The sequence below is a fragment of the Leptonotus elevatus genome, chromosome 15 (genome assembly GCF_054856555.1).
Source record: "Leptonotus elevatus isolate MCC_2025b chromosome 15, RoL_Lele_1.0, whole genome shotgun sequence".
In the NCBI taxonomy this organism is placed as follows: domain Eukaryota; kingdom Metazoa; phylum Chordata; class Actinopteri; order Syngnathiformes; family Syngnathidae; genus Leptonotus; species Leptonotus elevatus.
Genome location: NC_141253.1, coordinates 9,975,065 through 10,001,439, shown reverse-complemented (window position 1 = coordinate 10,001,439; position 26,375 = coordinate 9,975,065). Strand labels below are relative to the sequence as shown.

General features: G+C 38.3%; 1 protein-coding gene across 13 annotated transcripts in view; it reads right to left on the bottom strand.

The window, feature by feature from the left end:
• The window catches only part of dnm1a (dynamin 1a), a 43,478-nt gene that overhangs the window by 16,422 nt on the left and 681 nt on the right, over positions 1 to 26,375 (bottom strand). For 9 of the 13 annotated variants that reach the window (XR_015097184.1, XR_015097185.1, XM_086095826.1 and 6 more), the window contains exons 2-15: positions 20,308 to 20,381; positions 19,416 to 19,565; positions 19,122 to 19,325; positions 18,819 to 18,917; positions 17,381 to 17,541; positions 17,167 to 17,309; positions 15,807 to 15,942; positions 15,660 to 15,727; positions 13,621 to 13,759; positions 9,969 to 10,055; positions 8,727 to 8,797; positions 8,593 to 8,644; positions 8,142 to 8,153; positions 5,839 to 5,952 (exon numbers count right to left, since the gene is read on the bottom strand). Coding sequence is in view for 11 of the 13 variants with exons in the window: in XM_086095826.1 (XP_085951952.1) it covers positions 5,839 to 5,952; positions 8,142 to 8,153; positions 8,593 to 8,644; positions 8,727 to 8,797; positions 9,969 to 10,055; positions 13,621 to 13,759; positions 15,660 to 15,727; positions 15,807 to 15,942; positions 17,167 to 17,309; positions 17,381 to 17,541; positions 18,819 to 18,917; positions 19,122 to 19,325; positions 19,416 to 19,565; positions 20,308 to 20,381 (1,510 nt within the window). In the remaining 2 variants the exon portion in view is untranslated. Of the gene's footprint in view, positions 1 to 5,838; positions 5,953 to 6,282; positions 6,313 to 8,141; positions 8,154 to 8,592; positions 8,645 to 8,726; positions 8,798 to 9,968; positions 10,056 to 12,146; positions 12,286 to 13,620; positions 13,760 to 15,659; positions 15,728 to 15,806; positions 15,943 to 17,166; positions 17,310 to 17,380; positions 17,542 to 18,818; positions 18,918 to 19,121; positions 19,326 to 19,415; positions 19,566 to 20,307; positions 20,382 to 26,375 lie in introns of all 13 variants that reach the window. The other 4 variants (XM_086095822.1, XM_086095829.1, XM_086095819.1 and 1 more) reach the window with 2 other exon arrangements.

Here is a 26,375-nt window from a genome sequence, read left to right as displayed (position 1 = left end):
TAACATGTTCAACTTGTAAAAAAACTGAAATAAAGGTGCTTTCCATTCAGAACTGTTATTTGATTTTTTTTAAAGCATCTCATGAGAGTCTAACATTTTCATCACGTCATAAGTTTACAGTTATAATTATGTTTTAGAATAAATTAATTACTTTAATAAAATTTATTTAATTTAAAAAAAAATCCTACATTTTCAAACTTTTGTGACTTATTTGAAAGAAGGTTTATACTTTTATAACTTTTGAATTAGACTTTAAAATACTAAATAAATGTTTGCTAAACTTTTAAAATGTATGAAACCCCAATTTTAAAATGTGAACTATCTATATATATATATATATATATATATGAAATGTAACGTTTTTTGTTTGGGTGACTTTTATTTTAAAATAAGAAAAAATATGTTCATACAATTATTTTTTTTTAAAACACCCCTGATTGCCATTTTTTGGGGGTTACTTGTAAAATACTTGAAAACGCAAATAAATGGCTACAAAACATTTTATTTATTTATTTGTTTATTTAGTTTTTTAACTTTTAAAATCCTCAGTATAGTCCCCAAGTCATTACAAACTTTTTATTTGATTTCTCCCCCCCCCCCATCATAATTATTGTTATCTCATTATAATGATGTCATTATGATATATATAGTTTCACATGCTGCATATATTAATCTTTTTTTTTCTCAAAAATAATTCCAAAAGGGTTAAAAAACATGAAGTACATTTAAATTTAGGTGAGGACGGAAGCCAGGAAAGTCTCATCCATGCAATATATAAATAGACAAACCCAAAGCGACCAACACATGCAATTATATCTCCACCTCAAATGACCACGTTGTGTGCAGAGAGCACACTCTATCATTGTCTTGTTCACTTTATTTTTATTTTTACTCGAACTCCCCTCATCCCGAAAACAAATACATTGTGATAAATTTTTTTTGCAGGTGAGGTCACGTTGCACTCGATTCCACTGTATATACCCCAAAGAGGGCGCGGTGTGTGTGGTGGGGGTCATTTGGCCTTTACACAATGTTTTGAGTTCCCCCTCAAAGACACAAAAACAATGCAAACACGGGGAGCAGCATCAAAAACCACAAACCAGCAGGCCTGTTTCCATTTAAAGCCCTGGTGCGCGGTCGCACACACACACACACACACACACACCCCCCCACACACACACACACACACACACACACACACACACACACACACACACACACACACACACACACACACACACACACACACACACACACACGCACGCACGCACGCACACACACACACACACACACACACACTTTAGAGAAGGCACGTGAGTGTGATGTAAGCCCACCCTCTCTCCCTTAAGATGTTTACTGCTGGGATCACTTGGTAAGTCTGGCTTTTTGGCGGCTTTACAGCACTATCAGGGAAGCCCAGTCTCACACACGCACACACACACACGCACACACACGGAATCCGATAGGGTGAAAGACACTCATTTGCATGTCCCCGCAAAAAGAAATGTCCACGCGATGAAAAGTGGGATGTCAAGGGACATGCAGCAAAATGGAGTAGGAATTCATAACACAAAATCGCACGATGAATTAATAAACAACTAACATTTTTTACGCATTGTTTTTCTTTTAACTAATAAATAACATGTTGCGAAATACCAAGCCTAACCACCGACAAATTATAGCTTTTTGGGGAGATAGATTAGCTCTTTTTTTAATTTTTTTTATTTTTATTTTTTACAGCTCTCTGTTTTGGAGAAAACCAATCTAATCCAGTACATTCTTTAATTCCCCCCCCACAAATGAATGAGGACACTTAACAAAAAAAAAAGAAAATATTACAGCTCCAACGTATGAGAACACTTAGACATGTAAAAAAAATAGTTTAAACCACATTAACAGTCCAAGGGTGTCAAACTCATTTTTGTCACGGGCTACGGTAGTTCCAGCTTCCCTCGGAGGGTCATAATGACGATGAAAGCTAATACATTTTAATTAGTTTAATTGTCACATTGCATCGTTACACAACAAATTGATTACTTGTTTTGAAATCACAATCCAAGGATAATAGTTTGTTCAATTAATGTTCAAGTTACTGTTCCAAGGTAGCTTAAATAAAAAATTAAAAAATAAAAATAAAAAATAAAAAAATAATAATAATAATAATTCCTTCATTAGTTAATTTCAGTGTGATTATTTATTACACACGACGATTTGAAATTTTGGCAAGAATCATGGAAATTCATACACACATGATTTGCTTCCGCGGGCCACATAAAATGGTGTGGCAAGCCGGATTTGGCCCCCGGGCCTTGAGTTTGACACCTGTGGTTTAGACTGCATTTTGAATTAATTTAATTTAATTTAATTTAACCTTATTGAGGGGAAGGGGTTTGTGTGTCCCTGTTATCCTCGGAGCTGAGTTGCCGGGGACTTTGTGACACCCATGGCAACAGGTCTGAAGTAAGGGACGGGAAAAGCTCACCCGATCACACATGAACCAAGATGATCTTTAATAGTGCGCAGGGAACCCATTCCACTCTAATTCCTCTGAGAAACTGATGATGTGCTCCAATAGGTGCTGCTGTTTTGGTTAGCAACATAATTCAGCAGGGCTTATTATTTATTGTAACTTCTACGAACAGGGAAATCCACTTTTTGAGGAACTGCAGTGTGAAACTTTAGAGGTTTGGATTTTCATGCTGCTGTCAACAATTTTTTTGCTATTAATTCCTTGTGTATGCAAAAAAAAGGTAAGACTTTCTTATAACTATCAGTTATAACTAGTTAATAGATCATTAGTAAACTGTTAATGAGTTATTTACTAACAGTTAATGAAGAAAAGTTGCAACTTAAGAATAATGTTCCGATAACATATATCAACTATGAACTGATGCTCAACAAATTACTAGTAATGCAATAAGAGATTGTTTATGATCTATTACTCATTTAATAGGTATAGATATAAATCATTAACTATAACTCATTACCTAACAGTTTATTAATGATATATTAACTATCTACACGCATCATTATAAATCCTTAGCAAACTGTTAACAAATAACAAGTCGTTAATGATTCATTAATTACTAATTTACTAATGATGTTTTAACTCGTTATAACAGATAGTTAGTATCATGTGTTACCAAAACAAAAACAAAAAAACATCAGCTACTAAGACAAAAAAACATCCTTTCACATCAAGACAATAGAGCTTTCCACTCAATTTACGTCGCAGCGGGATAGTGTGAACAAATGTATTAACGCGGACAAATGAATACCACTCGTGCTGGAAGTCTATAAAATCACAGTCATGTGGCTCTTTTATGCTCATTTCTTTTTTGTTTCCAGCTATCTTATTCTTTTCTTCATCTTCTCCTCACATCTCCCTCTACACTGAGACGTCCGATTCAAAGAATCGGCATGTCCTGTGGTAATATGGACCAGGAGGCTTTGAATCACACGCACGCGCACACGCGCACACAGAGTAATAACAATATCCAAGCCAATATGCAGTGCCAGGATGTTTTGGTTCGTGTGTGCTGCCATGCCAGACTACAGTGAGGGTTTTCCCCATGACAAGAGGCCAACCAATAAAAAAGTGTGTGAGTTGCACAAAACCATGTTGTGTTGCATCTTTTCTCCCACGCCAGCAACGATGCGTTCATGTTTTACGTGATTCCAAATGTAAATGACTTTTTAAATTATTGTTCTCATGCCTACAAAATTAAATATTGCTAAGTGATTTTTTTTTTGTTTGTTTATTTTATGACACTAATGCCACATGTTGACTTGAGGTCTCTCTGCACCTCCACATTCAAATAAATATACACAACATGGAGGGAGCTCAATGCATAATGTGTACAAGGTGGAGGAAAAAAAAAAGGTAAAAAAGGTATCGTGTCCGCATCAACCCACCCCCCCCCCCCCCCCCCCAATTACCTTTCACATGGTCTTAGTTACGTGTACGGTACCGGCTAACAAAAGACAGAAACTCACAACCTCACGTCCTGTCCAACTAGCCCGCTTGCGCCGTGCAGCCTCTTTGAAATGAAGTATGTTTATTAGAAGCAGATTACGTGTGTGTGTGTGTGTGTGTGTGTGTGTGTGTGTGTGTGTGTGTGTGTGTGTCTGTGTGTGTAATTGGGAGCAGGGAAGGGCAAGAGGAGCTGGGGTTGGGGAGTGGGGCTCTGGTATGCACATGTGGGTGCCAGCTTTTGGCGTCTGACATGTTGGGGGGTCCTGACTCTTTCGTCTCTCTCTCTCCATCTCCCACACACACACACGCACACACGCACAAACACACACATATGAGCATATGAGCGGCTGCGGCTACATCCAGGAGACAGCGAGACTGCGCGGCTAGCTCTGAAGAGTTCCACAAAGCATCATGGGACCTTTCTTTGACCAGTCGGCCCAGTAACAAAATGCGTTGGCTCAAACGTATTCGAAAACCGCTGAACTTGACTAAAAAAAAGCCACGGAGCGAAGCTGGAATGAACTTTTGGAGCACAACGTGGAAAAAAAAAAAAAAAAGGTTTGACTGCTGGAAGAAATTAATGTAACAGAAATGTTCCTCTTGGCTCAGGTTGGGGTGAAAACTACTGCACATTTATTTAATTTCCCTCACGGGATGAATAAAGTATCTACCGACCTACCTACATACAATCTCATCTTTTTTCAGGTGATGTAGACATACAAATATTATATAATTACAAAGGCATTGTATTATTTTGAAATATATACAAAATTTATGTAGCACTCCTCAAAAATATTGTGAAAATGATCAATAAAATGACAAAGATGTTATGGATTTATTGTAATGTGCGGTTCAATACACTATGTGTCCCATAGAGGGTAATAATGAGTAGTGCAAATGGTGTATTTTGCACAATATGGACCCAGCTTTGAATAAAATAAAATAATAAATAAATACAGTATTAAATAAATAAAATAATAAATAAATAAAATAAGGATTTAACACTTTTTAAAAAAATATATAATTTGGCAATACTTTAATATTTGCCATATTGTTTTACATAATTAACGCAAACGTATAGTTTATTTGTTGCGGTGACTGAAGAACAGCACAAACGCAGGAATAAATATGAATATCAAATCAGATTATGACTAACTACTAGGGGTGAGAATCCTTACCTGTCTCACGACTGGATTCGATTCCGATTTTTGGGTCTCCGATTTGATTCAGAATCGATTTTCCTTTCGGAACGATTTTTGATTCAAAATTATTTGATTGACAATGACTTCTGCTTCAATTTATAGATGTGCAAAGAATCGTCAAGATCTACTCCAGTCTGACTCGCTAATGCTAATTAGCGCGCTGATCGCGGCACTTTTATCACTCAAAAGAACGTCAATTAATACAAAACGCTTCAGGAATGTATACAGAGAAGCATCTTAACATTATGCACCGGCATATGCTTTTCCTACGCTGCAAAAAACCAACAACTTTTCTTGATCGTGACTTTTTCCTTCTACTCTCTAACGTGGCTACGACTCACGGGGAACCACACTGCCCCCAAGTGGCCAAATCATGTACAACATGAACAGCTCTCCCAATAAAGTTATTGATCAAACTTTACAATGTATGCTCCGTTTCCCCATCAATATCTTGAAATGTTACTCTGGAGGTACTCTTGAAGAAAAAATTCAAAAATCATGTATGACTGAATGTGACACTCATTTTTAGAAACATTTCAGAAACAATATATTATATTATACATATATTTATTAAGCTTTCTGTGTGCATATGTGAATGTTTTATTTTTTGCAAATACTATTTACATAATAAAGTGTGTGTGCGGGTGAAAAAAAAGTCACCTCGTCATCCTTGTACCAGGACAGCGACTCGGCGGTGAGGACAAACCAGTACTCCTTGGCTCCGCCCTTCATGATGCCAATGTTGTTGATCGTCAGCCATCCCTTTCGGATCACCTGGGCAACGGACAGACAGGACACGCAACGGGATTATTGGCGACACACAAGCGGTGACGTCACACTTACACTCACCGGCCGCAACATGAGGTACATCAGCGAGAAATGAATCAAAAATTCTGCCTTTGTCAAGAAAATAATGCCCAGAAATGGTTCCGTGTATGTCGCAAATCTGAGAATTATTATCATTGTAAATGCAGCACTTTCGATCGAACTTTTTGTGTCGCTAATTAATTGGCCCTCAAGGGTATCATCTATACACCGTGTGGCACAACAATAATATCTGCCTCTATTGCAAACACACAGTACGTGATGTGCGACTTCATTTACCTTGAACCGATCGCTAACTCCTCTCTCCGGCTGGATGAGAACGTGGAGAGAACGTTACAACTCAAAGCCAACGAGGGCTCTTTATGAAAGAGGCCAAACGCATATATACAAATATTTGTTATAGATACAGTGTGCATTGTTGGTCAAAAGCCTGCATGTCATAGCGAGCTGCTGGGACAGCAAGCATTAGCGGGAGGGGGAAGGGGGGAGGATACTTGTCCAAATGCCCTTTTCAGACCATGCAGTCAGATGCAGTATCTTTCATTCTTTAAGTGCAAAAATGATGAACATAAAAACAAATAAGAAAAATAGAAAGAAAACAGCCAAAATGATCCAAGTAAATGACATATTCACGGTTCGGTATTCCTAAAAAAAAATTTTTTTTCTGTCTGCGTCTGAGATGTCCTGTTTTGTTGGTGGTCTTTGAATGCACCTCATGCACAGGCGGAAGTACAGTATGTACTGTATGTATTCACTAAACTATACTAATGTGTGTAGATTTCTATTCTTGAGTCTCAAATGAAGGTGGCTTGTTTGTGTTGACTAATTGTTGACATATGTTTATGTGACATGGGTTCATGGGTGTCGATACTTTATGAGCCTCTCTGTTTTTAAGAGCTTTGCCGCCACCGTGTGGTATCTATATGTAATTGCAAACCACTTTGGGTGACATTAATTAATTGCGTATTTTCACGTTCACTGCACGGTGGAATCGCTCGTCTCAACAACAAAAACGGCCGAAATTGTCACACCGACATCAAATGTTAGACATCACAGATTTAATTCAACTTTTTTTTTTTTGCTGCACTTACTCCGAGAGAAATAGCAGCAAAGGTGTAAGAAGAAAAATAATATGCAGACTTGACAATCAAAGCATAATTATTGTACAGTATTTACATTTTATGTTGGTTTACTTCCCTTCACCCTAGTGTGGCAATTGTGAAATTTAAGAATGAAGGAGAATTTCCTAACACTTTACAAAGTCAAGAATGTTTTTGTTTTTACGTTTTCATATCAACAGTGGTTAACTCATTTAAACACTTGCTTGACAAGAAATGCTCAAATATAATGGTTTCACGATGGCGACAGTATGACGCTGAAATGAATGATTTCAGTTGCCAATATTTCCTGTGGGAAAAATTGTTTTGAAAACCAGACAAATGGAAGGCCCTGTAGCGCTCTGGAACAGCCTTGTGGTTTTGAAAAATGCACATTTCTGACCACCAAACACTTTCTAAATGGTTACTTACACAAGGCCACTTTTAATGAGGCCAAAAGACAAATGATTACCCATGTAGTAAACACTCATAATGTGGGTGGGGGGGGGGGATGGGTAGGGTGGGTGGGGGGGGGGTTTAGAAAGTCAAGCTAAGATGGAGAACAGAAGCAGTCGGGGGTCTTTAAGGGCCAACTACATCCACGTGTAAACAGGAAGCACAGATCACCACTTTGTTTACTGCACGTCTAACCTTTGCCCCTCCAGCACCCCAACCTGGGTGGTTGCTATGACGACTGTCAAACACTGACAGCACAGTTCGGGGTGGGGGAGAGTTGGGTGGCAGTATTTACAAAAGGGAAGCAAGGAGGGGTGGGCTTTTCTTTATGCGCTATATAAGCAGGTTTTAGTGTATTGATCATCCTTTAATAGAAATGCGCGAGTGAGTAAAATAATGCACATATACAAATAATAAGGGACAAGGAAGCAGCCGAGGGTTTTCCGCCACAGTCACCAGCCCAAATATTGGTATCGGCAACGTATTTCGCACACACAATGCTAGACTGCGCCACATTTACAAGAAGGCACACAGTATATCCATTTTCACAGAAATTCATTCAGGCGTGCAACAGTGGCTACTCACCATGATCTCATCCTGAAGCAGCACACAAGCCGCAGATAGAAGAGGAAAGGCAAGACACAAGGGGAAATCACACGAAAGAAAAACACAACACAATTGGAGCGCTCAGAAGAGCAGAAGAATAAAAGGCATAGAGAAAGATGACATCAAAAGCAGAATGCAAGTCATGCAGAAGCAGAATCGTGAACATATTACCACGATGTGTGCTTTCCCTATTTGCATGCTTCCAGACGTTCAAACGAAATTTTATTCAGTGTTTACATTTTTGTGATTAATGTGGATAAACGCACTTAGGGGAATTTGATGGTAAATTTGATCTCGACCATTTTTCAGAAGACTAATTATCAAGTCGCCAAAATCCTGATACTAAAAATGGCAAATTTATAAATACGGTTTCAAAGCTGTCGCCAGAGTGACGGGAGCGACACGCAAACGACAAGGTGGACATTATCACCTGATTCCCAGCCGCCTTCTTTTTGTTCATCTGGCTGATCCTCTGCTGGGCACTGCATAGGACACATCAACATTAGCATGCGGGCGCGACGGCAGAGAGAGGCCACCTTGCTCGAAAAGACGACGATGACTCACTTGGCGAAGCCGATGAAGTCTTCATGGTTGGTGTTCATGTAGGACAACTCGATGTCGATCAGCAGGAGCACCTAAGCAACGAGGACGTTTACATTGTTCAGCACACCATTGCAAAATTAATTAATTAAATGCACTGCAATATGGTTTTGTCATAATTCTTTTGTGTTATATTCACTATACTGAATCGGTTTTTATGTAAAAAAATATATATATTAGAATACATTTATTTTAACTTTTTAGGTAAAACAAATGATGAATAAAAAACAACATTATTTCTTTTTTTTTTCTTTTTTTTTACAAACCCCCCAAAAATTCTTCTTCTTCTTCTTCAAAAAAAGTTGAAAATAAACTAAAAAAAAACGGAAATTTTAAATTTTTTAAAAAACTGACAAAAATTTAGTGAATAATGACAATTTGTTGATGCTGAACTGTGATGCATCAACTACAGTTTTAAGTTGTAATATCACCATTCACCACTAGATGGCAGACATGGCTTAGTTGTGCTTACGCAAGTCTCATATTGTCCTATATTAAAATATGAGTAGGCCTAATAATTTCGGCCAGATTTGAAATAAATAGAACCTCAATAATATTACAATTTTGAGTGAGTTGAATTTTTTTTTATGTGCAAAATGAGTTCTTGCACTTAATGTTGGTTTGCTGTTGAGCAGTTTTGTGCTGTCTTTGAATGGTAATTTTTATGCAAGAGAGACCTTTTCACTGCACAGTATATGTTTTTTATTTTTTTTATTTTGTTATCCGCATCAAACCCTTTGTTGTTGGGTTAGTATAGTCTGGTTAAGAAGTGAATCATTATATGTGGCCCCCAAGTAGGACTGATGAAAAATATTGGCCCTCTCCATCATTTTAATGCCTGTCCCTAGGTGGCATAGAGGATAATAATAATTGTTAATTTCAAGTTTAATGTTTGTGCAAGGTGATGCTTAAGGTATATACATTAAAAATATATATTGACAACATGTGATCAATCATTTATAACAAGCTAAAATGTAACAGCAACAACGTTTTGGGAGCAATTATTTTGAGACAAAACGGCCCTAAAACATTATTTTTGTCTTTCTCATGTTGTCCTAAATTACTGGACTTAAATAATAATAATAATAATAATAATAATAATAATAATAATAATAATAATAATAATAATAATAATAATTTTGTGGTCTATTTAAATGAACAATAACTATCCAGAATCTGATTAATTGCACTTTTCTGTTATGTTACCTGGTTTTTGGTGCGGCCCTCTCTGTCTCTGATGTGCTGAGTGACGATTCTCTCCATCTCTTCTCTCAGCATCGGGTACTGGGCCAGCTACAAGCACATAGCACAGTGGGTCGGATGCACATGCACACAAATGCATACACACTGAACCGCATCACACAGTTCCACTACAAGCACGATAAAAACAATGCACGAAGAGAAGCGTTCTGGGTTGAGAGAAAGGTTTATCGCAGACTGGGCGCTAGTCCACTTTTTGGGTGATTTTAGGTGTAAAAATAAATAAATAAATAAAAAATCACAAAATTAGACGCCAACAGAGGAATAGTGCAAAGTCTGTGATACTGCCACACAAATGCAGGCTCAACAATGTTCCTGGCAGAGGAGTGTCTCTTTCCCAGCACACTGAGGGGCTTTTTCCATGAGCTCATTGCAAAGCCACAACGACACACACACTGGCAGGCCTCCACTGTTACACAGACACTAAAAGAAAAGGGAAAAATGACTTCTTTTTTTTTTGTTGCATGTCACAATGCATCTTGAAGTTGAATGGGAATGATCAGACCTCTTTTTCACCTCCCAAGTCGTGGTGTTTTGGTACGTAGTGAATCACTAACCTTAAAAAAAAACAATGTTGTAAATTCTAATTTCCACAATAAAAGACAACAAAATGGTCTTTATAGAGTCAATTTTGCCTTTTGTTTGCCATTCATATCTTTAGTACAGAGACCTCAGCTCACTATGCACAATTTCCAAGTGCCAGTCAAGTCAACTTGGTGAGCAAAAAGAGTTTTCTGATTTGCTAGCAAATCATTAAGACGCATTGCAACATGAAGAGAGGCAAATTGGTTTGTGTCAGTGTAGAAAAGTTTTGTTTCACTGTCACGAGCAAGGCCGCATGCAGGGATGCAAAAATGTGCAATGCAAAAGGAGCAAAGAGGAGGGGACTGAGGGCAGGGGGGGGGGCTTCAAACTGACCCCTTTGTGGATTTTCCCAAGCACTGTATATCATAATACAGTCTATCTTTAAACACAGTAAATCTCTTCAAGTGGAAATCAAGATAACAGCATGACACAGAGGAGAAATCCAAAGGAGGTCACGCTCTCGTTTGGGCAAGAGGACAGGATGGAAGACAAATAAAAGCAGGTAGAAACAAACAACCCCAAAATATCAAGATGGTGGAAGGAAGGAAGTTGAGTGGAACTACATGGGTCAGTCACGCCACTTTAAGTTAATAAAAAGATACGGAAAAACACGGAGACAAGATGAAGAGTGACTTAACATGCAGATTTAGTTGAAATAAAGGAATTAAATTATCAAAAGAAGGCCAACAATTGTGCATAAAAAACAAACGGAAAGACAAAACAAAAATTTAAAAAATATATGTATTTAAACGACCACACGGGTAAAGTCTTGAGTAAGGAGAGACCGATTACGGCTGGCAGTTGGGCGTATATTTAAGTAATAATACGAAAACTGCAAAGCATTAGCATGCTACTGATAAGTAGCCTTTGAAAAATCAGTGCAATCTCCTGTATACACATCATACAAGAATAATATTGCCACAAAACAGACAATTCAAGAAATGTCAATGATTCCACAAAGGAAGTTAGTTATTAGCAAGAAACAAGGTTCTCGAAAACTAAAGAAACAATTAAAATTAAGATAGAAAAAAACAACATTTTCATTAATAAAATTTAAAAAAATGAAAGTGTTTAAAAAAACAAGAAGACAAATATGAAACTCTACATTTATAAAACTAATACCAACTATAATTCTGGCAAAAATGTCCTATTTTTTTTTTCAGTTTTATATTCATAAACATATTAAACACTAACTATAATGAAAAATCCAAATTATAATTATATTATAACTCTAGTAAGCAATAGAAAATGTACAAACCAAATGTCTACACAATGTCAGGATATTGAAGATTAGCTTTTTTTTAATGTTATTTTTTTGTTTTATTCAGTATTCTTATTGTTATTAATTTCACATCCCCCATTTTTGTTTCTGGCATCAACCAGGTTAATCGTATCCTCATGTTTCAGTCAAATAAATTAAATTGTAAAACAAAACGTCTTAAAATCAATAATTCAAGCAAAAAAGCCCAGCCATCGGTCTGCCTCACCTGCACAACTTTACATTTATTTACAATTGAAAGTTTTTTTGTTTTTTTTTACCTTTTGACTACACTTTTGTATGGTGAAGATGAGCTCGCTCAGAACCATGTCTATACACTTCAGTGTGGGCTCCTTCAGTTTTTGGATCTGCTTTTTCACTATTGCCTCAAAAGCCAGGTCAGGGGTGAACAGACCCGTCCTGTAGGGGTAGGCAGGCGGCACGGGAGACAACATTCAAATCAAAGAAATAAAACGAGGCGGGAAAGGAAATGGAGAAGCAAAAATAAAAAATAAAAAGGTGGAGGGAAGAGGGTAGAAAAAAGACGGATGGGAGGTCACGTATTCCAAATGAAAAAGACAAGGAGAGGTGAGCGGGAAGATAAAACAGCACAGAAGGAAGAAAATGAAAGTGAGACATTTGTTTTGTTTCTCTCTCCTCGGGACGAGACGGGAGAAAGAGCGAGACCGCAGCCGTGCGAGCCGCCTCCCCTGACCCCTCCCTTTTCCACGCGCTGTATCCCAAAAATAACACGGAGCATCCCAGTAGAGGCCTTCAGGTTGCTTTTGGAAGGCAGCTGTCACGGTGGAGTTGAAATTTGGCCACACATGTTTTTTTTTTTGTTTTTTTTAAACAACCATCATGGTTCTTTTATGCTACAGGTGCACGACTGCGGTCTCACGCACACACACACGCACAAGTCTGGACGCTGTGGTCATCCAATATGGCTGCCAGTTCAAAAAAGAAAGGGAAGTAGTGGACATTTTCTATTCAATTATGCCGCAATTCCACATGAGGAAATGTTTGCAATGTTTTGAGAGTAAATTCAGATTAATAAATACAAATATGAGCTGCAAACAAGAGTATAGATGCATAAAAAATGTTTTGCCTTCTGTTGTCTAGAATAATTTTGTATATAAGACATAATGGAAATTGAATATAACCCTTTTAGGGCCATATTGTCGATATTTTAAATCATGAAGTTTAAAAATAAGTTAACTATAACTGCTGTATAGTAAAACAATAAAGGCAAATAAATATATTTATGTTTTGATTATGCATGTTGGGTAACTATTTCTGTGACTGGTGTAAACCCTGTGCATGGCCTATCTCTGATTATGTTTGTAATTTCGCAAGGCCAGCGGATCTGCGAGAGGGAGGTCTGCACCACTGTGGGAGTGGACACAGTCGACTAAAAAAACCTCCACTGTAAATAAACTTGCCCTAACCTGGCAGCCATACATTCACCACAACTCAGCCTCCATACTTTTTGTTTTGTTTTTAAATCCCCATCAGCACAACTCTCTACCACAACACAGCCTGCCCAACAAAACGCAACCGCATAAGACGAGGCGGGTGCACCGCAGCCCACCCCAGACCCCTCACTGTCCCAAAACAACCCAAGGAGACTGGAGCGAGCGGCAAGTTCACGGGACAATAGGGAGAGTGATTGACAGCGGCGGTTCTTTGCGGACGAGGGATTTGAGAACACACAAAATAAAAAGTTGCTAACCAGCATTTACTACATTTCTTTACCTTTTTGGTACACTGTCTAACCGTATTGACTAGCTCAGACATGACCATATCCACACATTTGGTGCAAGGCTCTTTAATCTTCCCAATCTGCCTTTTCACAATGGTCTCAAAGGCCATGTCCGGGGTGAAGAGACCAGTTCTGCTCGTCAGAACCAGCCACGCAGACAAGAAAGAAAAAGTTGGACGAGAGAGAAAAGTGTTAATTGTGAAGAAAGTTACCTCACCACAAGTCAAGACAAACAAGCATAAAGGACAAGGGAGGACTCACTGCACTTTTCTCATGTACTGAAGACAAAATGTGATTACGGTTAATGATGTTCAAGGACAAAACACTTCACTTCATACACACAAGACAAACAAGATAAAAGTGTACAAGGTCACGAGCGCATCCACACAGTCATGAGTGCCATGAGCAAAGTCACCTCCCAAACGCCAATTAGGGTTTTCTTTACTCAATCAGGGCAGCACGATGGGCCTAGTGGTGAGCACGTCTGCCTCGTAGTCGAGAGGTACGGGTTTGAATCTTGACTGGTGATGGTGTGGATGAGAAATCTAGTCAGCCATAGTAAAACTGGGTAAATGCAATTTAAATATGCATGTAAATATGACGTGTTGAGGAACTTTTGTCCACCCCCCCCCTTTTGGGTTTTATCTTTTATTTAAGATATCATTTCTTATATTTAACCTACATTTGCTTATCTCATTCACTGCCATAAAGTCATAAACAAACAAAAAAGATTATAAAAAATTAGGTGCGACAGGCGATTAACATTTTTAATTGTAATTAATCGCATGACTTCACTAGTTAACTCACGATTAATCACACATTTTATATCTGTTCTAAATGTACAATAATAACATTCTAGGTATAAATAAAATTAAACTAATAGAAATAGTTCAAATGTATTTTTGACGTCGATAATCGTCAATGGCAGTGAATGAGTTATTTTGCTCTGACAAACTACTTAAAATAAGATTGTCAGACAATATCATTGTACTTATTTTAAGATACTTATTACTTAATTATCTTATTTAATCAAGCAGTTTTGGCATTGAGTGTTAACAGCCAGTTTTAAGAACTGAAACTTAAAACAAACATTTTTCACATTTTAAGATGACTAACCAACATCAAAGGCCCTGAACTGGGTTTTCATAAATTGAACGTTTTTATTTTAAGATTTTGCATACTCTAGTAATTAGATAAATGGAAAAAAATACAAGTATCAAAACAAAGTGACAAAAGTGCAATATAGCACTTTATTGTAAGCATTTTTTTCTCACAAAAATCATTTCGTTATATTTACTAAGATCATTTTTCTCTTTCCAGTAAAGTCACCACCAGCTCAGTGGCCTAGCGGTAGCGCGTTTACCCTCAGACTGGGAGGTTGTGGGTTCAATCCCTGGCTGGGTCATACCAAATACAATCAAAATGGGACCGGTTACCTCCCTGCTTGACTAAGTGGACCAAACATAAATGAATATGTATGTATTTTAAAAACATTGTTCTATATATTACAGCTTGAAAAAAAGTCAATATTATTTTTAAGACTGCTGTGGTTGATATGGGCCTAGTATTATTTTCTTATTTTTCTAAATATTTATTTTCTTGTTCTGTTTTGTTTATTTAAAGTGATAATTTACTTATTATTATACTTTTTTCTTTTATACTGTCCTTTTGGCAGAGTGTGACAAAACTTGCACGAGGTCTATCCAATACTTTAAATACTTGATTAAATACTTGATTATTTTATTGTTTATTTATTTACATTAGGGATGGGTGAGTACTAATACCAGTTATCAATACTGATACCTGGCCTTATTTTAAGGTATCGGTACTCCCAACGGTGGCTGATACCTGCATTGTTGTAGCCCTACTAATTAGGTTTACGATAAAAAAAATGCCACCACACTTAATGGTTAGCTTCGTGACTCAAGATTGATATAACGGAGGTGACTGAGCTAATAGAGTCAAGCAAAGGATGAAGGAAGCGGTGGGCGTACTGCTCGTGACATAGAGGTGAGCGGAAGGACGAACGTGCCTGATGCCGTGGATGTTCTTGATGGCGTAGCTGATCTCCTTGCGGAGCTCCTTCTCGTCAAACTCCATCTGAGAGCGAGGCCACACTGCGTCGTCGTGTTTCGGGTTTTTTGACATGGTGGCAAATTGATTTAAAAATCCAACAAACCTTGACCAGCTCGAAGGGGAAGCGCTCGTGGAAGATGCGGTTGATCTTTGCGCCGCCAGACAGCTCGGCCGTGTCGATCTGGTCCCCGGAACCTTCGATGCACTTCTCAAAATCCACTGAGAACTGCTGCACCATCCTGCATGCACAAATTGCAGTCTTGTCACAAATGTGTCTGAAAATTACTAATAGACATTTGTACCAATTTCCTAATCGGATAAAAATGTCAGGGGAGGAATTAAATTTCTCTTTTTGTCAAGTGAAGCACAATGGAATCGTTCCCAAAGTCTCATCAGGCTCAGGGGTGTCCAAACTTTTTCACATACAGGAAAATCAAAGGATTTTTTTTACTTTAATTTATCAAGGACACCAAAAGGAGTCAATCAACCAATTGTATATTGTTTTTAGATGACAGTGTTTTTTATTTTTTATTTTACATGAACAGCTTTCTGTAAGGAAAATTGTTTAGAATTTTACAAGATGTTGGGGTGGTCGAGACCCTGTAACCAACAAGAAAATATCAGCCATTGCAATAAACAGCAGCTACTTGTCAATTATTCATGTGATAATTTCACAAGTTGGAACTTGACACAGATCAGAAAGTGGAGGAGACCTTATTTGCATGTAAAAAATAATTATCTTTATTCTCCACAGTGTCACGAAGGTAAATGTTAGTTGCTTAATTGTAAACAGTTAATTTGCATATTTAGAAAAGCTCTACGGTAAATGAAACAAATTTATTAGTAGCGGATGTAATTTTTTTATATATATTTTTTTATTTACTATAAGTTGCACTTATTTTCATAGGTTGGCTGTTCCTGCGACTTATACTCCGGAGCGACTTAAACATGAAAAAAAGATATCACAGACAGCCATAAGAGGGCACTCTAAACTTATAATATAATATACTATATATATATAATGCGACTTATGTATGTTTTTTCTACCTAATTACGCATTTTTGTCTTAGTGCGACTTATACTCCCGAGCGACTTGAAGTCCAGAAAATACGTAATAACCTGCGGACGGTGGGCCACTTAAAAATGGATGGCGGGCCACAAATGGCCCCCGGGCCATAGTTTGGACATCCCTGGTCTAGGTGAAAAATAATGCAAGCTGCAGAAACAGCCAATCGTGAGGTCGGGAAAATGTACCATATAGAATAATGATTTAGGAATTTTAACTTTTTGTGGTATGAGTCCCCCCCCCCTTCCTAAAAAAATGTCATTACATGTCATCTAAATGTTAGGATTTGGTAAAGAACTAAAGGTAAAGAACACAAATATGACAGCCCATGGTCACGATTGTGTTTTTTTTTTCTTTCTTTTGTTCATGTTTGAACCTCATAAAGCTAGTGACTCACTGAAGCAGAGCCTTGGTCTTGCGGGACGGATCGTCGGGCCTGAAGTTCTTGTACTCCTCCACCTCCTTCTCGATGGAGAGGAGCTGGCTTTGCAGCTTGGCCCGCAGAGCTGGCAGCGTGTCCCGGATGTGATTGGTGAGTTGCTGCACAGTTTAAGAGTCAAGATTAAAAGTATACCTTCAAGTTGTGTCGTGTCTTCTGCTTATTGACCCACCTGGTTGAGAATTTTCTGCAGGTACGCCGTGCCCATGCGGTCGGCCAGGTGCCTGTAGGCAGGGTGAGAGAGAAAGAACTTCCTCTCGGCAGCCAGGGCTACGGTGATGTCTTTCTTTCCATCGATGTCTTTTTGGCTCCGGTTGACCACACCGACGTAGCCTTGAAACAACAGACAATAATTCCATAGAGGCTTTGCAGAGGCTGCTGATGCGAAGGGCAGACGTTGTTTTTTATTGATTTTTTTCCTTCCAAACCATTTCAAGGCTTTTCAACATGTGTGTCATAAAGTTTAGTTGAGCACAGCAGGATTATCATAGTTTTAGAATTTTCATTTGAGTTAGTTTTGATTTTGTTTTGAGTTTTATTATTATTATTTTAGTTAGTTTTAATCTTTTTTTTTTATGCTTAGTTTTAGTATTAGTTTAGTTGTTTTTTTCATGTGTATTACTTGTGCGCAATATTTAATAAACACCATGGTAATGAAAAAAGTAACACATATCTTACTTAGTGTTGCATTTCGGCTGAGTTAAATGAAAAAGCAGGCGAGCCGACACATTGGAGCCAAAAGTCACGCAGGCAAATTTGTCGCCGAGGAGCGACGTCATCTGAAGGTGCTTTTCTATTGGCTGCTGCTAGATGTCATCACTTCTGTGTGACACACTTTCAAACGTCTTTATTTGGGTTAATATCGAAAGGAATGTACTTAAAATCACATTTAAAATCATCCCCAAAGGCTCATGTATTAAACAGAGGACATTTTCGCTATAAATTAAAGTTTTAGTTAGTTTTGTAAACATAAAATGTAGTTTCAGTTAGTTTTTTTTTTTTTTTCGTTACCAAAAATATTTATTTTTATTTTTGTTTTAGTATTTTTGTCAGTTTTCGTGGACCACAGCCATATTTTAACATGTGATTAAAGAATGCAAATAATGGGGTATGGGTGGCGGGGGGGGGGGGGGGGGGGTGATTTATAAAAATGGAAAATAAATTCATACACAGTGAGTGATTTTGTGTGCTTGCCAAAGACTTTTAAGAAAGTAAAGAAGAGCATGCAGCCAGGTGAGTTTGGGTCAAGCAGATCCGGTTTCACTTCCACTACTAATGCAGCCAGCAGCCTTGTAAACACGACAAGGGGTGGGGAGCAGACATAGAAATAACACAGGCCATGGAAAATATTAAATGTGTGGGTTCAAAGCAAAGTGCAAGCGGAAAAGAAAAGTACAGCGTCAGCATTCTGCAAGACCACTATTTTATTACCATCTCCCCCCCTTTCATTTTTTCATCGAAGTACTTTTTTAGTGCCACAGCAGGGTTTAGAAGGTTTGTGCTGAACTGCCTCACCACCACAAGAGGGAAACAGTGAGTCGCAGGTCCTGAAATTTTGCGTGCGTGGGCATGGGTAGAGTGTGGGGAAGTGTGTGTGTGTTTTTACATACCTCTTCTGAGCGGAAGCAGCTTATTCTCCAGGATGTCTTTGGCATCCGTCCCCTCGTCCATGAGGTCCAGTTTGGTAATAACGCCGATGGTCCTCATACCTACAAACACAGACACGCACACACATCTACATTAATATCTGGGGACCGCGACACAGAAGCTAACTATGACAGTGGAACGTATCGCTGAAATGGTTTTCTGTATGGTACCCTTGACCCTAATACAATAGGACAAGTCCTATAGAAAATGAACGGACGAATGCAGGGCTAAAATCAGTTTTGTGTGTATAAACTACATCCACTCACCCTGAGGGTCGACCTCTTTGGCAATCTTTAAAGCGTCCGAATTGGCCAGATCCGAGTTGGCCGGCGAAACGGCCAGCATCAGACAGTTGTCCTTGGTGACAAACTGCATCAGCATCTCCCGAATCTGAGCCTCAATGTCGACCGGCTGGTCACCCACGGGCACTTTGGTCATGCCAGGCAGGTCCACCAGCGTCAGGTTGAGCACTGCCGGCGGAGAATGTTGATTTGATACATTTCAACAATATATTCTCCCAGTGTGCAAAAATTCCTTTCCTCGACAATAGAGGGCCTCACCATGAGGGGAGTACACTCGCAGGTTGATGGGAACGGACGAGATGCCTTTGTTGGCGCCCGTTATGCGATCAGTCTCACCCTCAATCTCCTGACGAACCTCATCAAAGTCGGTAAACTTTTTTCCCTTACAGTGGAGGAACTCAGCGTACTCTGAAAGACAAACGGAACTGAGCGTGTCAAAACAATCACTTCCTATTGGATTTATTATTCATACAGTAAACCTGTCTATGTTACATATATACGTATTATGTATTTACAGTATGTAGCTTTTTTTCCTCAACCTGCAGGCTATGTTGGTGCATGTCAATGGGTTACAATAATCAGTAGTAGGCCATCATTATTTCAGACCATGCTAGTAGTGTCAATATTGTAATAGTAAACATCCACAACATAAATTGCCAGATCATTTGTGCTGAAGGTGTAATACCTTTTTTGTCCACTAGATGCTCATACCTTATTATGTTGTTGTTGTTTTGGGTGGGGGGGGGGGGTGACTTAACCTATAGGGCTGCTCGATTATGAAGAACATATTAATACTGATTAATTTGGTAATAATTGAAATCATGATTAGTACAATAATTTGTTATTTGGTACAAAACAAGGAAATGTTTAAACATGTCAAAAAATTTGAAGACTAATAAAAAAAATGAAAACACTATAATAATGCAAGTTCCTTTTGGCCCAAACAAGATTGATTAAATTAGTCATTGAAAAAAAAAAGTGCAAATATATCAATTTCAACAACTAAAAATTTGTATTAACCATCTTTTATTTTTGTTTACGATTATTTTGTAATTGTGGAGTGTAATAATTGTAATTGTAATTGAATTTCGATTAATTGCACAGTCCTAACTTAATCGTTTTAGTGTGAGACTTAAGTATTTATTCTCACCTGTGGGACAGTTCATCAGCTGCAGAACTAAAGGACGACGTGTCACGATTCCTGAACCACGTGGAAGGAAATCCCTAGAACAGAACAGAACGTGTGTGAGTTGGTGATCTAAATCGTGGAAGTGATTCTTTCACAAGTTAATTATGAAACAAATAAAAATCTAAACAGTAATATTCACTGAGTCATGGTGGTAAAAACAATTTAGGCTTGTAAATTTGTAAACATGTCAAGTGGTAGGCTGGTAAATGTGATTGTAGTGCCAACATGTCTATGCGCTGCACTCTTCCTGCAGGGTTTCATCATTATGTAACAGCAACACAAACTCCTTGTGAGTGTGTGTGTGCGCGCGCCTGCACCAGCTGACACGACAATTGAAATTCAACGATGTGCAGCATCTTTACATGTGTTGGATTTTTCCCCCCTCAAACATCAATCTGCTTCTTATACTGGAGCTCATTAAAATGTGCATGTGTGTTCTTAATGTCTTGGCCAATGGGCGCATACTGACTGCAGATGATATTGTGTAGTGATGCGTTGGTCAGAAATGAAACGTCTCTTTAAAGCGACAGTGTGTAGATTTTAGTGCCATCTAGTGGTGAACTAATAGAATGCAATGACCTAAGTTTGAAGGGTGTGCATGTGACGACACTTTGTAACCCTACCACCAATTACTACATTTGTGAAGTTCTTCTCCTTTGGGTATCCGCAGCAGAAAGATGGCGCAGCACAACCTATGTAATATAATTAGTTGATTACGATACGATAATTATCATGATATTGTGGGGAGATTGGCATAATAAAAAAAGCTTGTTACTGTATAAAAACTATATTGTAACTATATTGTATTATTGTAAAACAAATAAAAATAATAATATATATTAATATATTAATATAACTTAATATTGAGGCACTTACTTGCTGATGCTTGCACACATTGTGAATCGGCTCAATTTGTGGAGTAACTCAATTGTGCCAGTTCCCCTTCATCTGGCCATTAGCATGGGTCTTAAACGTAGGTGGTCAAAACATGCCTAATTAAAATTAAACTGCACTAATAAACTAACCACCAGAGGATGATGGAACTGCACAAATGTTTTTAACAGATTTGCTGCTTTTAATATCGCGACATGACGACGACGGTATTGCGATATCGCAACATTACCATTATCGTCGCATCCCTATAGTTAAAAACTTAACATGATATTTTTGTTTGTTTTTGTATAGTCATTTTCTGGTTAGCATTATGTAGAACGTCTAAGTAAAGACATGTATTGTATGTATGTATATGAACAGCACACAGCGCTTGTTTTTTCAACATCATTATTTACAATTGTGCATTATTTTTGCAATGCATAAAGTAACAAAAAATGTGAAGAGTTAGGGAGCTATTTCTAGTTAGCTGAGCTGATAGAGCTGGATCTTTAAAAAGAGCTGGAATTCCCATCACTAATACTGTGCCAGGAGCCATTCAGCTAACGAATGAGGTCCATTTTGCGAGCAGTTCTCCTACTTGGAAGGCTTTTACAGAGGACAGATGGTCTCAACTGCAGGTCTTCCTTTTCACTCCTTCTCCTCATTCCCCTTGAAGTGCAAGTACAACTCTTCACGTCTCGTAAGAAGGCTCTTCAAGAGCAGGAAAACGCTGTCGGACGTTTATTGGAATGCTCAAGGATGTACCGCAAAGCATCTTGGGATAGTTTAAATGTCAAGTCACTGCACCCTGTGAGGAAGAGGAAGAGTGCATCCTTTAAGGTATTCCTATAGGCAGTTCTCGGAGTGTGCATTTAAAAATCATAGCCTGATGAAAGTGCATCCTTTTCATTTCAATACATCAATTAGACTTGAACTAGCCATCTATTTTTTTTTTTAAGCGCTTGTCTTCGTTAGGGTCATGGGTGACTTGGCGCCTATCCCAGCTGATTTTCATTGAGTGGTAGTGTATACCATTGAATGGTCACCAGACAAGGACAGGGCACGCATAGACGGCATACTTGCCAATTTTTCATTGTGAAAAAAACGTTTTTAGAAACACATTTCACAAATTAAAGCCTTTCTGACACTGTCAATCACAGACAGTATTATGGCCTTCATGAAGGCAAAATATTGTATTTAGATCTTACAAACTATTTTGTAGGTTTACCCAACGTTGTGGCAAAGTATCTGAATTCCTGCACATGGAGCCAATGAACAGGCAGGTTGCACCGCAGTGGATGCGCAGATTAACGCTGAGCCAATGCGGGAAGATAGAGAGAGAGATTAGCGTTAATCCTCTGTAGCTCTCCTCTGTCCCACACTCCTGTGCATACTTTGCTACATGTTTATTTTTATTTTTATTTATAGTTTACCATTTGAGACTGGAAAACAGCCGCACAAATATAACAAATATTGATATAGGAGATTTAATCAGTCATCTGCTGCCAATGAACCACTTGAAGATATAGAATTATATGAAATCAACCCTTCTCTATGCAATATCTCTCTTCTTATGTTTTAGTTGAGCAGAACAAAATGAGTGAAGCTGCTACAATTTGTCACCATGCCTCAGGCGGTCACCGGCTACATTACGTAATATGTGAACGCTAAGGCTACGTGGCATAGACGTAATCTCCACAAGGGGGGGGGGGGGGGTAGTGATGTGGGCTAAATCATTCATATGAGTTACTACATGAGATCTCCAGCAAGCATAAATAACGGAGACATAAGCCTTAATTGGCTTCCTCCATTGTAATAATTGGTTGCTGACACATAGAACCTGTGTATGGTCCTGAAAATATTTTAAGGGATTTGATTTGCTCAAATAGATTATTCAATTATGGCCCAGAGTGCAACAACTGTGTTGCGCTAATAATGAGATGATCCAATACAAGAGAAGTATCATAAAATGTGTCACTATCATTGATCAATAACAATGCTCATCATATATATCAATGACATATCGGTGTAGACAGCTTCAAATATTTTGGTTGACAAATACAGAAATAGCAGTGCAATGAGGGATGGATATTGCTGACTCGATTTTCTTGATTAAAAATTGGGGGAAATATTACATTTTTTAATTAATACACTCTCATCAATCACAACTGACAATAATTATCTTGATGGATTTTGGATATGGATAAAGTGCAGGTCCCTCTCCCATTATGCGCATTATCCCCTATGCTTTCCATATCGATCGTGCTGACTTAGAAGCTGCAGCATTGAGGGCAAGGCCTTTTTCCGGACCTGAGCCAAAAAAAACAAACGAGGTGTCTCCTTACTGCCAAAACGCTTCACACAATGCAGTTGGATTTGTGAAGAATAAAACCGCTTCATGATAAAACATTGAGGCAACGACTGTGTTTTAAGCTGATGGCATATAAATGCACCACAATGAGCCGCTGGGGACGACGTGGGTTGGTGTGTCAAGCTGGAAGGATGGGAGGACACACAATGTCACTCTAACTGCACTATAGGACAAACGCACCCATGCGCGCGCACACACACGCACACACACTGAATAGCACGATGCTTGTGTTTTCCTCACAGCTCAATGCAGGATTGAAATGTTAGCATGTTCATGTCATAATGTTTCACATTTTCCCTTTTCAACTCTGAGCATTATTGTAGCTCCCTCGGGTAAAGACGCCGTAATTAGGCAGAAGCTGTTGCCATGACTACAGAGGAGTGCTGCACAATGATGAAACGCACACTACAATCACATGTACGGTCAGATCCAGAAGTGGTTTTGTCTTTTATATGTCAGCACAATGGATTTGGAACAAAACAGTCAGAATGTGATTCAAATGTTTAACTTCATCCATTCATCCATTTTCAGTAGAGTTGTACGTCATGAGGGTCATGAGTCAATCCCAGCTGACTTCAGCAGCAACCATTCACACAAATATCACACTTAACTCATTCACTGCCATTGACGGCTATAAACGTCAAAAATTAATTTGAACTATTCCTATTAGTTAAACATTTTTTCCCTACTTTTGTTAACAAGAGTGTGAAAACCTAGAATTGTTTTATTGTACATAGATATAAAATTTGTGATTAATCAAGAGTTAACGAGTGAAGTCATGCGATTAATTACAATTAACATTTGAATCGCCTGACACCCCAAATTTTTTTAATAATCTTTTCTTTCTTTTTTTAAATCACGTCAGGTGAATACAATTTTTCATTGTAATTAATCACATAACTTCAATAATTAACTCACTATTAATCACTAATTTTATATCTGTTCTAAATGTAAACATTTTTTTGGGGGGGGCTGGTTTATACTCTTATTAACAAAAGTGGAAAAAGTGGAAAACTAATATAAATAGTTCAAAACAATTTTTTACGTCTATAGCCGTCAATGGCAGTGAATGAGTTAATGGCCAATTTAGAGTGTTTAAAGGAGAAGTCAATCTTAAACATTTCTTGACAATAATATCTTATATGTGACCTAACTAGTCAAAACATGACATTCTGATTAATATTACATTTGTGGAATATGAGTTATGAAGCAAAATCCAGCCTTTTTTTTTTTTTACTCCATCTCAGGAGGCGGCCATTTTGCCACACTTACTGTCGACTGAAGATGACATCACAGTTGCTCAGGGCTTAGGCAACGACCAATCACAGTTCACCAGCTTTCTGAAGCTGAGCTGTGATTGGTTGTTTCCTCAGACCTGATCAACTGTGATGTCATTTCCACGTGACAGCAAGTGGCAAAATGGCCACCTGATATCTGACTTTGATACAAAATTGCTGGATTTTGCTGCTTAACTCATATTCCACTAACGTTATATTAGCCAAAATACCGTATTCAGACTAGTGGGGCTGCAAAGACATTTTTTGGGGGGTTGACTTCCCCTCTAATACGTGGACCACAGTATTCTGGTGGCTTCTTTGAAGCACCAGGTGGGCATTAGTGGTAGTGCTCTCAGCTCTGCAGTGGTTTTAGATCCTACTTTTTTTTTTACTGTTTTAATGTCATTCGCTGCCGGTGGGTTCCATTTTAAGAAAGCATAGTAATTCCTTTCACTGCTATGCGGATGACATCATGACAGATCTACAACTCGCAAAAAAGGACACTTTCTCCTCAGGACACTTTAGTCCTCTCTGTAGGAATCGAAAGCCTAGATTGGACTGAATTTCATGAATTTCAATGAGAAGAATTGAGGAGAAAACAGAAGTTATGGTGTTTGGTCCCAGAACCTATATTTCCTCTAAAAACTCTTCAATGAAAGCTTAAATTCTACACTTCAATCAAATATGGATTGTATGCTATAATAGTTTGTTATTAACCTTAAAAATGTTTTGTTTTGTTTTTTAAATTGCACTTACAAATTAAACGTGGACCTTCCCATAAGGCATGTAAACAGTATCACCTATTCTACCTGCTAAATTGAGGATTAACACCTGTGGCCACGTGGTTGTGCACAGTGGGAATCTGCTGCAAAACAAATATGCAAGAGAGCAACATAGAGGTCATGTTTGTGCCTAATGAGATATTAAACCTAGCTATAAATCAATTAGAATTTCAAATGATCTGCGTCGGGGGCCTGGATTTATGTCTGTTAAATGGGATTAAAATTGGAATGGTGTGCTGCTGCACTATCTTGAAGCATACGCAGTCTGACCTTGCTTTCAGCAGCTTGTAGTCATTTCTGCACATTACACACACACCCTACATGTCCTTAAATAAAAGGTGCCGTGTTGTTGTCGCCTCAGTGCTGCTGGTTAAGCTTTGCAAGTACACCAGATGGAGGGGCTGAGCTGGAAGGGCTCAAAGCTCAGGTGGACTCTCTCTTTCCCTCCCTCTATTCCTTTCTATGACTACAAGGTCATCATAAAACATAACACATCTAGACTATTATTTTGTATCATTTTTATCATTACAAAGCCAATGCATGTGCGTGGCTGACACATACGACTCTGCTTAGATGGGATTAAAATGGCATGGGGAGAACAAAATGGTAGCCTAGCCGCAAAGACAACACATGCACGGTTATATTCTTAAATTGAACTAATTATGAGTGACTGTGGCCAGATCAAATATTCCGGTGGGCCATTTACAGCCCATGTGCCGTCGGTTG